Source organism: Osmerus eperlanus, chromosome 4 (assembly GCF_963692335.1).
Source record: "Osmerus eperlanus chromosome 4, fOsmEpe2.1, whole genome shotgun sequence".
Classification (NCBI taxonomy): domain Eukaryota; kingdom Metazoa; phylum Chordata; class Actinopteri; order Osmeriformes; family Osmeridae; genus Osmerus; species Osmerus eperlanus.
The window spans coordinates 18,131,065-18,144,248 of NC_085021.1; the positions used below are offsets into that span (position 1 = coordinate 18,131,065).

At 46.4% G+C, this 13,184-nt stretch overlaps 1 protein-coding gene across 2 annotated transcripts; it reads left to right on the forward strand.

Annotated features, from left to right (window-relative positions):
• Window positions 1-313: 313 nt before the first annotated feature.
• elk1 (ETS transcription factor ELK1) lies at window positions 314-11,161 on the forward strand. Of its 2 annotated transcripts, XM_062459838.1 has the most exons (10): window positions 314-1,108; window positions 2,524-2,732; window positions 2,923-3,309; window positions 3,548-3,697; window positions 3,896-4,156; window positions 4,350-4,485; window positions 4,914-5,134; window positions 5,255-5,356; window positions 6,203-6,337; window positions 6,501-11,161. In XM_062459838.1, the coding sequence occupies exons 1-9, from the start codon at window positions 1,084-1,086 to the stop codon at window positions 6,299-6,301; spliced, it is 1,590 nt and encodes a 529-aa protein (XP_062315822.1). In that variant the 5' UTR covers window positions 314-1,083; the 3' UTR covers window positions 6,302-6,337; window positions 6,501-11,161. The 2 variants fall into 2 exon arrangements, with proteins under 2 accessions (XP_062315822.1, XP_062315821.1); XM_062459837.1 differs by having other exon boundaries at window positions 6,203-11,161.
• Window positions 11,162-13,184: the final 2,023 nt, after the last annotated feature.

Consider the following 13,184-nt stretch of genomic DNA (forward strand, 5'->3'; position numbering starts at 1 on the left):
TTATTCATTTGAATATCTTGGTCAAATTTATGTAAATTATTTCACACCTAGATGATGTTTTTGACTCAACAGTATTATAAGCAGTACAGTTTCTGAAATAAAGTACTAAAGAAGCCTATTACCTATGTTTATAAAATATTGGGGTTTTATTGAGTGTGCGATGATATGTAGGCTATGTGGTTGTGGATAACATTGATTAGGCTACCCCACGTGTTTACACTAACATTTCATATACAAATGTATATCCATGTTTAAGACCATACATATATCACTATATACCATATCAATATTGCTTACAATCTCACCTTCCTTTGAGGTAAATAAAGAAACGTCATGGATCAGATGACGTTCTCACTCTTGCAGCACTAAGCTGGTCAGCAGAGTGATGGTGAGAGCACACGAAAGTACATTGGTAGAAACAGGAAGCAGCGAGGAAAAGGCGAAAGTGTCAAAGGATTAAGTGGTGCCGTAGAAGAACACCGAGCCATACCGTGTGTGCTGAAATTCATGGAAACTTTTCACATTTGAAAGATTACTTTTGGAGCTCACCAGTCAACTAGAAAATGTCTGCATTCAACGCTGTTCCGTGCGTTTTGTTGACGCACGAAGCTCAAGAGTGGAGGACGGTGGGGGTTTCAGTCAACTAGCCTGCTAGTCAGCTAGGTTAGCTAGCTGGCATTGGCGCGGTGTTAACAAGATGATCTCTGGTCTCGATTGTAATGAATATTAATACATGTGACTTTTTGGGTTCCCACCGTAATGTAATGTGGCCAGATTCAGTTCATTTTGGTTCTCAATTGGAAACATTTAATGCACTTTTTTCGTGGTGAGCAACACTGCTGTTTAACGCTAGCTGCCAGTTAGCACGCTGTCTGCTGTGCTGTCAACAGTCAGGTAACGTTGCCGCTGTACTAGTATGGAGGGAGAGATGCATGTTATCATCAGCGTACGGTTACATAACAAATCGGGACTGTATCGTTGTATCCTCTCTGTAAAGCGCGGAGACTGTTGACATCTTCATTCAAAAAGAAGACATTATGAGCATTATTTGACATCCAGAAACTAGTTTAAATATTTACGGAGATGGATTCGAACCCCCTTCTAAATGGTAAGAGACATCATCGTTAGAGACATCATCCCTGTACAAGTGTCGACTGTCAAATATTTGGTTAAGTTCATCTTGTGCTATTTATAGTCTGGTTTGGGCTGCAGTGCATGATCCATGGTAACTAGATGTTGCCTTTGGGGTTGACTGCATTCATTTGCATGATGTTTGAGTGTCGCAACAGGTGGAATGAAGATGTTTTTTGTCGGAACGTGCACATAAGACTACTGTTATATAAAATATATCTTAAAAATGTTGGTGATAAAAACTAAATAAAATAGCACGGTACAAAATCTTGCACTTTTTAATGAACCAGTGAACAATTTTGGTGCCTTGTCGGGCCTATCTGTCCCTCTAGAACTTTACTATGTTTTTGCCTGTCACTCCATGCCTACCATGGCCTGCCTGTTGTTGCTTTTTGCAAATTAACTGTCCTCTCTCTCTCTCTTTTACTTTATTTAATTATCTATCTTTATGAAATATACTCTATATTCAGTGCTGGTTGGTTAGTCATCGGCAGATGAATGCAGACAGACAGTGCATGCATTAGGAGCCGGCTGTGAATAGCTAGGTTGTACATCATATCACTCTGTAGAGACTTAGAGTAATTGGCTGTTTGAGCAGTGGTTCTGTTCATTGCCTAGCCCAGAGGTCCAGGAAATAACACCTGTCAGAGGCAGTAGATTTATACCCAACTCTCCTTTCAGGGAGACTGATCTATCTGTTCATTCAGGCAGGGGTGTATTGGACCCATGCAAAAGGGCCAACAACACATAGCTGAAAGAGTGCAGTCTAGACCCAGAAAGGCTCTATTTCATCTTTCTTCCCTGAAATACAGTCATTTTGAAGAGGTGGTAACAAAGTAGACAGGCAGGCCTTGTAAGTAGTGTGTAGTTTGTGTTTCTCCCCAATAACCACCGTATACGGACCTGTGGAGAATCCACTTAGTCTATATAGGCATACCATGCTGATTAGTTGGTTGATCGTTACTATGCTTGCAAAACCAGCTGTACATTATCCATGGGGCTAAAGTAATACGATCAATAACCCACCAATTTACCCTTTAACCTAGCAGTAGATAGCACTCAGATGCTGTCACGCTGTTGTATGTCTCCCCCCTAGTTACTATTGATGAAAGGTCTTTACCATGGTGATTGTCTCCAAGGTGTTTGATAGGAGTTACGTAATTTGAGAACAAATGGTAATAAGCCCAATTTGCATGCCTGACATGTCCTTCCTGAACAAAGCAGACACTTCCTCTCTTTTACCCCCCCCCCGCCCCCCCCTCCCCCATCTGTCTGTGTGTGTTGCTCTGTTCAGTGAGGTCGTGTGTGGATCACAACTGTGTGAGTACTATGATGTCCCTCTGACTATTTTTCCTCATCTCCCTCATGTCCACCCCTCCACCCTCCCTCCAGCCATGGACCCGTCCATCACACTGTGGCAGTTCCTGCTGCACCTTCTGAAGGACCAGAGCCAACGCCATCTCATCTCCTGGACGTCTGCAGATGGGGAGTTTAAGCTGCTGGATGCAGAGGAGGTGGCTCGCCTCTGGGGGCTCCGCAAGAACAAGACCAACATGAATTACGACAAGCTCAGCCGCGCTCTCCGATACTATTACGACAAGGTAGCTACTGAACATGGACAAACCCCTTGGAGCAAACATAAAATTATTTTGTTTAATCCCAATAGTCCTGTGTAATCAATAAGCACTTTAATGGATGTTGTCTTTTTGAGGTTCTGTATGAACTCAGTCTTCTGCATTTACGTCACACTGTTAGCGACTGGTGGTCACTTAAACGTGTCCCTCTTCACAGAACATAATCAAGAAGGTGAACGGCCAGAAGTTTGTGTACAAGTTTGTCACCTACCCAGACCCCTCGGCAGCAGGGGAGGGGCTACCTGCCGGGGAGGACGGGCTGCAGAGGGAGAGTGGCGACATGGCAAACCAATCCCAGCTTCCAGTGGGCGGGGCCTCTACCTGTCAATCAACCGGTCTGCAGGCCCAGCGTTGTTCCCCCGGGGGCGGGCAGCGGAGCTCCAGGAACGACTACATGAAGTCCGGCCTCTACTCGACCTTTACCATCCAATCACTGCAGGGGCCTTGCAAGAACTCCAATCAAAGGCCAATCAAAACTGAGCTGATGCTAACGCACGACCACACCCCCAAAGCTGCTGTCGCTGACAGCATGATGCTGAGAGAGGTGAGTGGGAGGAGCATGGGGGGGTTGGGGAACAAGGCAGAGGGGGAAGGGGGTGGGAGGACACAGAACAGAGAGGGGAGGAGGGGGGAGACTAAGGAGTGGAGGTGGTGGAAAACTGTCAGGGAAGTGGACTGGAGGAGAAGTGAAGGTGAGGGCTTTATAAGACAGGAGAGGTGGCGGTGGCCAGAACACTAGCGTCCCTCCTGTGTCTTAGCGGTGTGCTGGGTGCCTTCCCCAGGTGTGTGTGGTGGCGTCAGAAGCACAGTCCTCTCTGCCAGGGTGTGGCAGTAATGAGTCCAGTCTGCAGGTGATCGTCACCCAGCCCTCACCGTGTGCCACGCCTGCTCTCAGCCCACAAACACCCTCGGGCTCCACCCCCAACAGCACGGTGAGCCGTGAACTGTTCTCATAATCAGACAGCACAAAGCCGTCTGGGAATGAACCAGCAACCTCTTTGAATTTTTTGTATCTATTTATTAGCTTTCGCAATGGAGATCCATCCTGTTTCATTGGAACCTTGTTGATGTATACAAAGCCAACGCATCTGTAACAGTGTGGAGCTAAGAGCTTTCTCCCTTTCTAAAAGGTCCAGTCCCAGAAGCCCCAGGCTCTGAGTGACCCGCCCCAGATCTACCTGAGCAGCGCGTCCGACCCCCTCACCCGCTTCCTCCCTCAGGGGCAGATCGGGGAGCCGGAGGGGGCCCCGGGGCCTCAAGGGGAATGTGTGGTGGGTAACCCCCCTACCCACTCGGTCTACATGGTGATAAAACCGTCCCTGAAGGAGGAGAGAATGGTGCCAGAGGGGCAGCTTCTGGAGATGGTCATACAAGAAAAACACAGAGAAGATGTAAGCATGGGCACAGTAAGAGAGGGAAGAGGGAGGGGCGGCGAGAGGTTAAAGTAAGTTGGGGTGCGAGGAACAAAGGGAGAGAGGAGAAGAAGGTGGAGAGGGAACTAGGAGACCACTTAAACCCCTTCTTTCGATCGAGAATTTTGCCACACAGTGATCTGGTTTTCTGTCTTGTCCTCTCCGGTTCCAGGTTCCCAAGCCTGCATGTGGACCAGGGGTACCGGACACACCCTTGCCTATCGATTTGCCCCCTCCCTGTGTGGAGCCGGGGGGGCAGCCGGGGGGTGAGGGTGAAGGCGAGGGCAAGGACCAGGCTACGCTGCCAGGTATCTGATCTGTACCCTGACAATCCTGGGGGTCAGCTTTTTAATATCATTTACAGTTAAATTTTTGTCATTTAGCAGGCGCTCTTATCCAGAGCGACTTACAGTAAGTACAGGGACATTCCCCCCGAGGCAAGTAGGGTAAAGTGCCTTGGCCAGGAACACAACGTTAAATGCAAGCTGGGAATCGAACCGGCAACCTTCTGATTGATAGCCTGATTCCCTAACCGCTCAGCCATCTGATCCCCAATATCATGAAACAGCCGTCCTTTCACCCAGCCTGGCTCAGTACTGGATTGGTGACAGCTTTCCAATCATGTTACATAAGAGCCTGGCTAACGTAGGGGAGGAAGTATTTCCCTTGACTTATATTGCCTCTAGGTGTCAGATCACCATCATCACCTCTTCTGACTCTCTCCCCTCTCTTCCAGAGAACTCCCAGACCCCGTCCGTGGCCATCTCCTCGCCCACCCCGCAGGAGAGCCTGCCCCCCAAGGCCAAGAAGCCCAAGGTGCTGGAGCTGCCCTCCTGCCCCACCCTGCTGCCCCCGGGGCTGAGCCTGGACAAGGTCAACGCTGCCGTCAACTCCCTGCTGGCCCCGGGCAGTGCCACCAACACCCTCACGCCCTCCGTCATCACCTCACACTCCCTGGTCAGTGGGTTGGCTCCCTCCGCTCCCTCCATCTATGATAGCCATCTCTGTTACTTCTAGTCCGTAAGGAGCTGGTGAGTAGCAGCTAGCCTGAGCTGTGTGTCTCTCTTGTCTCCTCAGACTCCAGTATTGCTGACCCCAAGCCCCCTCCCCTCCACCATCCACTTCTGGAGCACACTCAGTCCCATCGCCCCTCGCAGCCCGGCCAAGCTCTCCTTCCAGGTAGCCTTCTGTCCGTCTGTCTATCCGTTCTTACAATATATATCACTTGGTGTATTATTTATCAGTCTGCATCAACGCATTTATTTGGAATGGCTCGCTGCATGGGCAGGTAAGGTGGAGGGCTGGCTGGATGGGCAGGTAAGGTGGAGGGCTGGCTGGATGGGCAGGTAAGGTGGAGGGCTCGCTGCATGGGCAGGTAAGGTGGAGGGCTGGCTGGATGTATGGCACCATGAGGGTGCGGGGCTCCAAGCCCCCTCCGCCCCTTTAACCTCGGCAGCACCTGCTCCTTCCTGTTCCCTGATACTGCCCACGCAGGCTGCCTCACACCGCGACACACACCATCTGTCTCTTCTCAATGTGCCCTCTGCTGAACACACACACTTGCATGCACACACACACACACACTGTGTAAAGCACACACATTCACACATGCTATATTAACTTATTGTAATTCAGTTGCAATATGTATGTCAATCCTATGTATATGTTCTCTGCAGAAGGTAGTAGGTGGATTATAGCTCCTAGATTGACCGAAGGAAGGTATTGTTTGGTTGATCCGTTATGGAGCTTTGCCCCTGTGGTCTGAGGAAGAAATTGACCTTTAGCGCCCTCTACTGGTCAACAACTATAATACAGTTGACGCAAACTGACTGATGTCACTGCAAGCCAGGGAAATCTAGTAACGGAGTATATCGATGGATGCATATTCTCATCGTAATTCTGTGCTATAGCTAAGGTTGGACATCAAACCTTTCTTCTTGCCCTTGGTAATTTGCTCAAGTCTTTGTAGGTCTTACATTACAAGACCAAACGTGACATTTCTGGCCTTTCTCTTTTCCTCTCCAGTTTCCCACCAACGGCAGCAACCAGATCCACATCCCAGCTCTGAGTGTAGACGGCTTGTCCACCCCTGTGGTCCTATCGCCTGGCCCCCAGAAGCCCTGAGGACCAGCCGGCCCTGCTGTAGCTGCTTCTGGCCTGGTCTGGGGCCTGGTCTGGGGCCTGGTCTGGGGCCTGGTCTGGGGCCTGGTCTGAGGCCTGGTCTGAGGCCTGGTCTGAGGCCTGGTCTGAGGCCTGGTCGGAGGCCTGGTCGGAGGCCTGGTCGGAGGCCTGGTCGGAGGCCTGGTCGGAGGCCTGGTCGGAGGCCTGGTCGGAGGCCTGGTCTGAGGCTCAACTGGATCTGTCTCTCGGCCAGCCTGCTTCTGGTCCCACTATGACTGGGAGAGCCCTGCTGGAGACTTGTCTCCTCTGCTTGTCTTTCCTCTGTCCTCTCCTACAAACTGGAAGCCCTCCAGACCCTCTCTCCAGACCCTCTCTCCAGACCCTCTCTCCAGACCCTCCCTCCAGACCCTCTCTCCAGACCCTCTCTCCAGACCCTCTCTCCAGACCCTCCCTCCAGACCCTCTCTCCAGACCCTCTCTCCAGACCCTCTCTCCAGACCCTCTCTCCAGACCCTCTCTCCAGACCCTCTCTCCAGACCCTCCCTCCAGACCTTCCTTCCTTCAGGGGTTGAGACAGAGGAGCAGCAACTAAGCCCTGATGAGGCTTAGTTCACTTCACAGTGTGGGAAGGAATGGCATGTGTGGGATGACACCACAGTTCTCCCCTCCCCCCGTGAGCCTAGGTCATGGGTAGCTTGGGGATGCTTAGGAGCACCAGAGAGGGCCGGTTTTTTAATTTTATTTTTTTTAAACAATTTTTGTGTTATTTATTTTTGTCTTGATGGATTTGGTATTTTGGTGCATCTCTCTGTCTTTTGAAGATTGCTAATTTTGCCTGAATTTGAACTTGATATGAATATATCTTTGATTCTCCCAATGAAAAAAAGCACTTGACTGTATAAATGGGATATGTCATGAGAACATTCACCAGTCATACTAGACTGTCTGGCCAAGGGTTTTATATGATGCAACTGATTGCTTATTTTCATATATTCGATAAAGCAGCAGCCAGTCACGGCAAAAGAAAAGTTGGACAACTGACCGGCACTTAAGATGTTACAGTTAGTGGATGTCCTCCCTGCATTGACTGTTCCATCCATAGGAAAGTCTTTAAAGGCTTCGAGTCTGAACTTTCTATCTTTTATAATCATGGAATAGACCACGTTGAGAGCTATGTAAAAACAAATCTCTAGGCTGGAATTAAACTTTGACCTTGGACAAGTCAAACTAACTTTTTAACACAGCGGAAACTGTTAAAACCCATGAACATGTTTTAATGTTTCCGTTTATAACTTCTTCTTTTTTCACGGAAACTTGGATCAACATTCCATATTTTCATGAAACAAAATGTATCCTGTAATTTGAAAAACTCTGCTCATTCCAGGTTTTCCTCCTCTGCCTTTGTTGTTTTCTACTGCAGAATGTTGTCCCTGTTTCAGGTGATTTTTGGCCAAAGACCTGCTGTGGAGATTGAATCACACAAGGATTTCAGTGGTGGTTTTGCTTTCATTCACCCAAGGGCTATAACATTTAACATCTTACCAAGCTACCCAACCCAGTCAGACGTCATGTCCCCAGAGATGGATTCAAATTGATAGTCGTTTTGTGGATGGTGTATGTAGTCAGATTACTCTTGGAAGACAAATCTCTGATTGGGTTCAAACGTATGCTAATAACACCCGTTCTTAGTGTTGATTTGACTTGTTAACCACAGCTAGTCTTAACATCACTAGTGGTCTATCAAAGTCCTCATTGAGATCCTATTATGCTTTTGTAACAGCCTGATAACCTGAAGTCCTGTTCAGTCCAGTCGCTTGCACCTGTTAAATGCTGCTTTTTGTCTATGCTTTGATATTTGTGACAGTACAATATCTGAATAATTGTAATTGATGAGCTGAATCACCTCACACAGTCCTCTCTCTCACTTGTCAACTTCAAAATATGAAGATTTTGATTCCCCCCCTCAAAATGCTTCTGAATATGGCTGCCTTATGAAAAAAAAACTTACAAAAAAAAAAAAAACTTTCCCTACTTTACCTTGCAGTCACAATTGAACAACAGAGGTCAGAAGGTTTGTGTGTTTCGGGGACAGAAGTGTCCCCTAGAACGTGAACTCAATAACCTGCTGTCCATGCCTGCATCCACATGTTGTATATGACTTGTGTATCTGTGAGCCTGCTGTCTCACCAGCCATAGCTTCTCACACACAGGTGCTCACAGATCCAAAGATATCATTGGCTCTGCACGGTTGCCAGGCAACCATACTAATGATGTCATCATCTCCCAATCAGCAGTTTAATGGCAAACCCTCCACTTGAATGTTTGGTTCTGCTGAGGAAAGGTTTGGGCATAAAAGGGATGTGAATTTTACCTCCTATCCCCTCCCCTTTTGGTGGCTAAATATACAGACTGTTGGCGTGGGAACGCATGCTTAGCACTTTACCTTAATCCCTGAATCTCCATGTCTAACCTTTCAGAGAGAAAACTGCCTTCTGTCTTTTTGATTCCTAGTTTAAATGTTCATTATCCGGCATCAAAGTCTCTTTAGACTTCAACCATTAAAAGTAGGCTTTAGCTGATTAATCCATGGTTTAGGTTGTAGTCACATCTTTTGTACTGGACTACAAATCCCAGTTTTATAGTGCATTTTGTCCATGCTTTGTTACTGCAGTAGTTGTGATGATAAGTATGCCTCTAATCTAGCATGTTTGTTCGACTGAAGTCGTGTGACACGTTTACTCTTGCAACTGTGAGGTACACAATTGTTTACCATTGACCAGTTACCTTTCATAACATAATGAATGTTGACAAACTGCTCAAAGAGCTTTCCTTCTCCTTAATTTTAACCGCTAATTCATACATTTCTTAATTCAGTGGCTGTATCTGCTTGTTCCTGAACTCTGTGGTCCGAGTGTGTCTAAACGGTGATAATCCCACTCACAGAGGCATGGCCCCGACTACAAGATTACATTTGTTCAGCCATTAAGCTGATGTGAGCGTTGCCGCTGACCCAGTCACATTTTATAGTAAAAAATGAAATGAAATGTTGGAAATACAAGCCTGAACAATATACCTAAGAATACTGTATGTGTGTATATAGAATTCTAATGTCTATACAGATGTATTGCTTTTTATGACATGTTCTTGCCAGGATCACAGAGCTGCAAATCATCCTAAATGTGATAGGACGATCTGACTGTTGCTAACCAGACTTCTAGAAGCACATGAGCCATGTGATGTGCTTTAAGTACATTCTAAATGCTTTCATACTGTTTAAGCTCTTTCATACATAACTGTATGTAAGCTTCTTTCACATAATGGTTCACATGATCAGCCTCCTCTCTCCTTCTTGCCCACATATACCCGTAGGGTTTCCCTGTGGATTAAGCCAAGTTTCCATTGTTGTTATTACTGTAGTTCAGGAAGAAGCTAAACCGTGTCTGACAAAACAGGGCTGTGGAGTTTGACTCTTGCCCCCTGGAAAACTGATGGCATTTAACGTTCTCAATTAGGAATGTTAGCTGCAACCTCAGCATAAATAATCTAAATGTCCCAATTCTGAATGAAGCCATCCTTGAGAAATGATTAAGCTCATCTGGTGTGTCTAATGATAATAGATTGAGCTCATCCAATGTATCTAATGATAATAGATTCAGCTCTTTTTGGAATGTATCAAATGCAATTCGGATGTCAATGCTTTAAGCCATTCTGAACCCTGTTGAGACTGTTCACAAAGAAATAGTTTAGAGGTCTATTTTTTTAGACAACCATGCAAAAGAGTGTTATAACATAGATTGCCAAAGCCTTAAAGATTTGGAAATGGAGAAATGTGCATCGCTGGTGTGTCTGATCTGCAAAATCAGCATCTTCATCAGTGGCTAGACTTTAATGTTGCTGTCTAACTCCATGCTAACTTCTTTCACCAGCAAAACATTGAATTGTCTTTTCTGCATGGAGGGACACTAAACTCTGTGCTTGAGCGCTACTGTCTGGCAGGCAGAGAGACGTCATGCCGCCTGGATCATTCTGCCACAACAGTGCTTGGAGGTCTTTCAAAAATCAAGATTAGACAACTAAGCTCTCTGTTTTTGTTTGTATTTTCTGAGTATTAAGGAACGTACACATTGGCGGAAGTGTCTAGTAGACAGTTATACTAATTTTCTTACCTTCTTATTACCACAAAAGTACAATCGACTTTTGAGAAGTTGACATTCTTTCTGGAACACATCCATGTAAAGGAGACATGCAAGAACCTTTTACTCTTTAGTAGCTGGGATGCTAACTATTGTTGCTGTTGTGTGTGTGTGTGTGTGTGTGTGTGTGTGTGTTTTCGAACACATTTGTGGCTCTGCACTCTCTGAGAAACATCATTTTACTGTCTCTTATTGAACGTTACTGAAACACTATGACTCTTGAACGTGTACTTTCCTGATTTCTATTATTGTGCAAGACAGAGCTGTTATTGTTTAGGTTTTCTATTCAAGGATGTTTAGGGGAAAACCTTAATGTATATATGTTTGTGAAAATTGTCATATTTCTCCAGCTGGAATGAGTACCAATGTCTTTGGGGTATTGTTGACTATTGTCGGTTTCTGTGGCCTATTGTTGCAGTCAGATGTGTGTAGGTCCGCCCCTCCCCAGTGGTGTGATTGGTCCCTGGGGGTTTATTTAGAAAAGGGGCGGAACTACTTCTATTTTTCTGAAATGTCAAAATATTATATTTACTGGAAAAAGAGACAAAACTATTTTTTATCTACACATTTTACTTTGGTTGTGTAAATGTTATTCTAGATATTACTTTTGTTTTTTTAAAACAGACTTAGAACTAATATGAGGAGCTAATAAAATCCTATTTTGTTCTGCGCCTGGTCTCCAGTCGTCCCTTGCTGTTTAGACACATCTACTGCCGGCCCGTTAGCCTTGTGGTAAGACGATGAAAAATATTCAAGCCTGAAGGTTTTTAGGGTTCAAGCTCCAGCCAAGGACTCTGTATTCAGAGTAATTATTTCAGTGACTAGTTTGACTTTTCACATGATGAATGAGAGGAAATGTACACGAGGACTGGGGTCTGGGTTCTGTACTTCTACTCTGAGATCATCAGCTTATCAGTGTGAACACAGGTCCACATCTGTTGCAGACTAGTGACGGTGCAATCTCCGACTCCCAATCACTGTTATAGCATCCTTGTATCAGATGCCCTAGTTGTGAGTTATTTCTGATATCAAAAACACTTTACAAAGACTCAGTTGAATAATAATCAACTCTAACCAGTAGCACACAGATGTTTCTTTACTTAGAAACTCCCCCACCTATCATTCCGCTTCCTGTTGTGTTGGGGACGGTACCAGTTGTATCCTGAATCTTCCAAATTCCAACGGATTGTTCCAGAACCGTTCTCCTTGGGGAGGTTCCATGGCTGGTGTCATGGCGCCTCTGGGGAGGCGGAGTGCAGCGTGGTCCTCCAGGGCAGAGACACAAGCTGCTCATTAAAGTTGAAGAGAAGAAGAAGACGCAGCAGGACTTCCCGCTCTGATTAAGCCGAACCCCCAAACGGCATCTAATATGATAACTTCCTTTGATAAAAGTTGGCTGGGCGTTGAGAGAGAGAGAGGAATGATGAAAGACGGAATCTGGATCTGTTCTTCACAGCAGAGGAAGACGTACACGTGTGATGACAATTCTGAACCATCTAACATGGTCAGTCCGCTATACGTGAGATCAGGTTTGGCTATGAATGACCGATCATGTTAGATGATTGGTCAAATTTGCATTCCAACAGTTGTTTGTAAAGTTCCAGGGCGCATCATCTCCATCCCCCCTTGGGGGACACCTGGTAGCGTCCCCCTCTGATCCTGGTGGAAGTGGTACGATCTTGCTCTCTCAGGCTGGTAGCGTCCCCCTCTGACCTGGTGGAAGTGGTACGATCTTGCTCTCTCAGGCTCCTCATCCACGTGAAATGAAACCCGACGCATTCCGAGGGGAAGCAAACAAAAGATGAGAGGAATCCACCGGATGGGAGGGGCAGGTAGCTGGAAAGTTATCAGACAACGCAGAGAAACACGCAGCCCTGCCAAACTGACACGTTCCCCTCTCTCTTGTTAAAAGGCGAGGTTGCAGAGAGGTTGTTGAGAAGAGAGGAGCATCAGAACACGTAACCTTTCCCAGGTCCGATGATGACTCAGCAGGGGTGCGCTCACCCAGGATCAATATCTACCACATTCAATGACCTATACATCCCATAATAACTATGGCTGCACAACACTGACTCAGCAGAAACATTTAAGGGACATAGCTCTTAATTACCTAAGGGAATAGCCATACATCCCTAAATGCATACTGTACGTTTGGACTGTCCCTGTTGGACTGTTTATAGGACTGAGCTAATCTGTGTGTTCATGTTCTCATCATCATCTCACTATTCTAGCATCTAAAGCTCTGGCAGCATCACATCCCAAACAAACATGAGCATCTCTCCACACAAACACACACACAAACACACACACAACACATCTAAGGGCCTTTAGATGTTTTGGTGTCAGATGCAACGTGACTGTCTCTCAGCAGCAGTCTGAGGCCACCCAGTGCTGTGAAGAGACATGCATCCTCCCTCCCTCCTGCCTTCCCCGTCCACTTCCCATCCCCACCTCCTGTCCCTGCTCCCCCACCCACGATTTAATACTTGCTTAATCCAACTTAATCCCGGATTTCAAGGGATGTGATTGTTTTTCATTCTGATGGGTCCAAACTGAGGGCTAGACAGCCAGGTCTGACATGCCACACTTTAACCACTCAGTGTGTGTGTGTGTGTTTTGGGAAGGGGGGGGGGTGTTCTGGAGAGAGGTGTGGCTAACTAAAAGCTCTCTGCTCCTAAGATTCACATCTCACAT

Coding starts and splice junctions, on each gene's coding strand:
- elk1 (XM_062459837.1), top strand. CDS start 1,084: ATGGATTCGAACCCCCTTCTAAATG. Junction 2,733..2,922: donor TCCGATACTATTACGACAAG/GTAGCTACTGAA, acceptor CCCTCTTCACAG/AACATAATCAAGAAGGTGAA. Junction 3,310..3,547: donor ACAGCATGATGCTGAGAGAG/GTGAGTGGGAGG, acceptor TGCCTTCCCCAG/GTGTGTGTGGTGGCGTCAGA.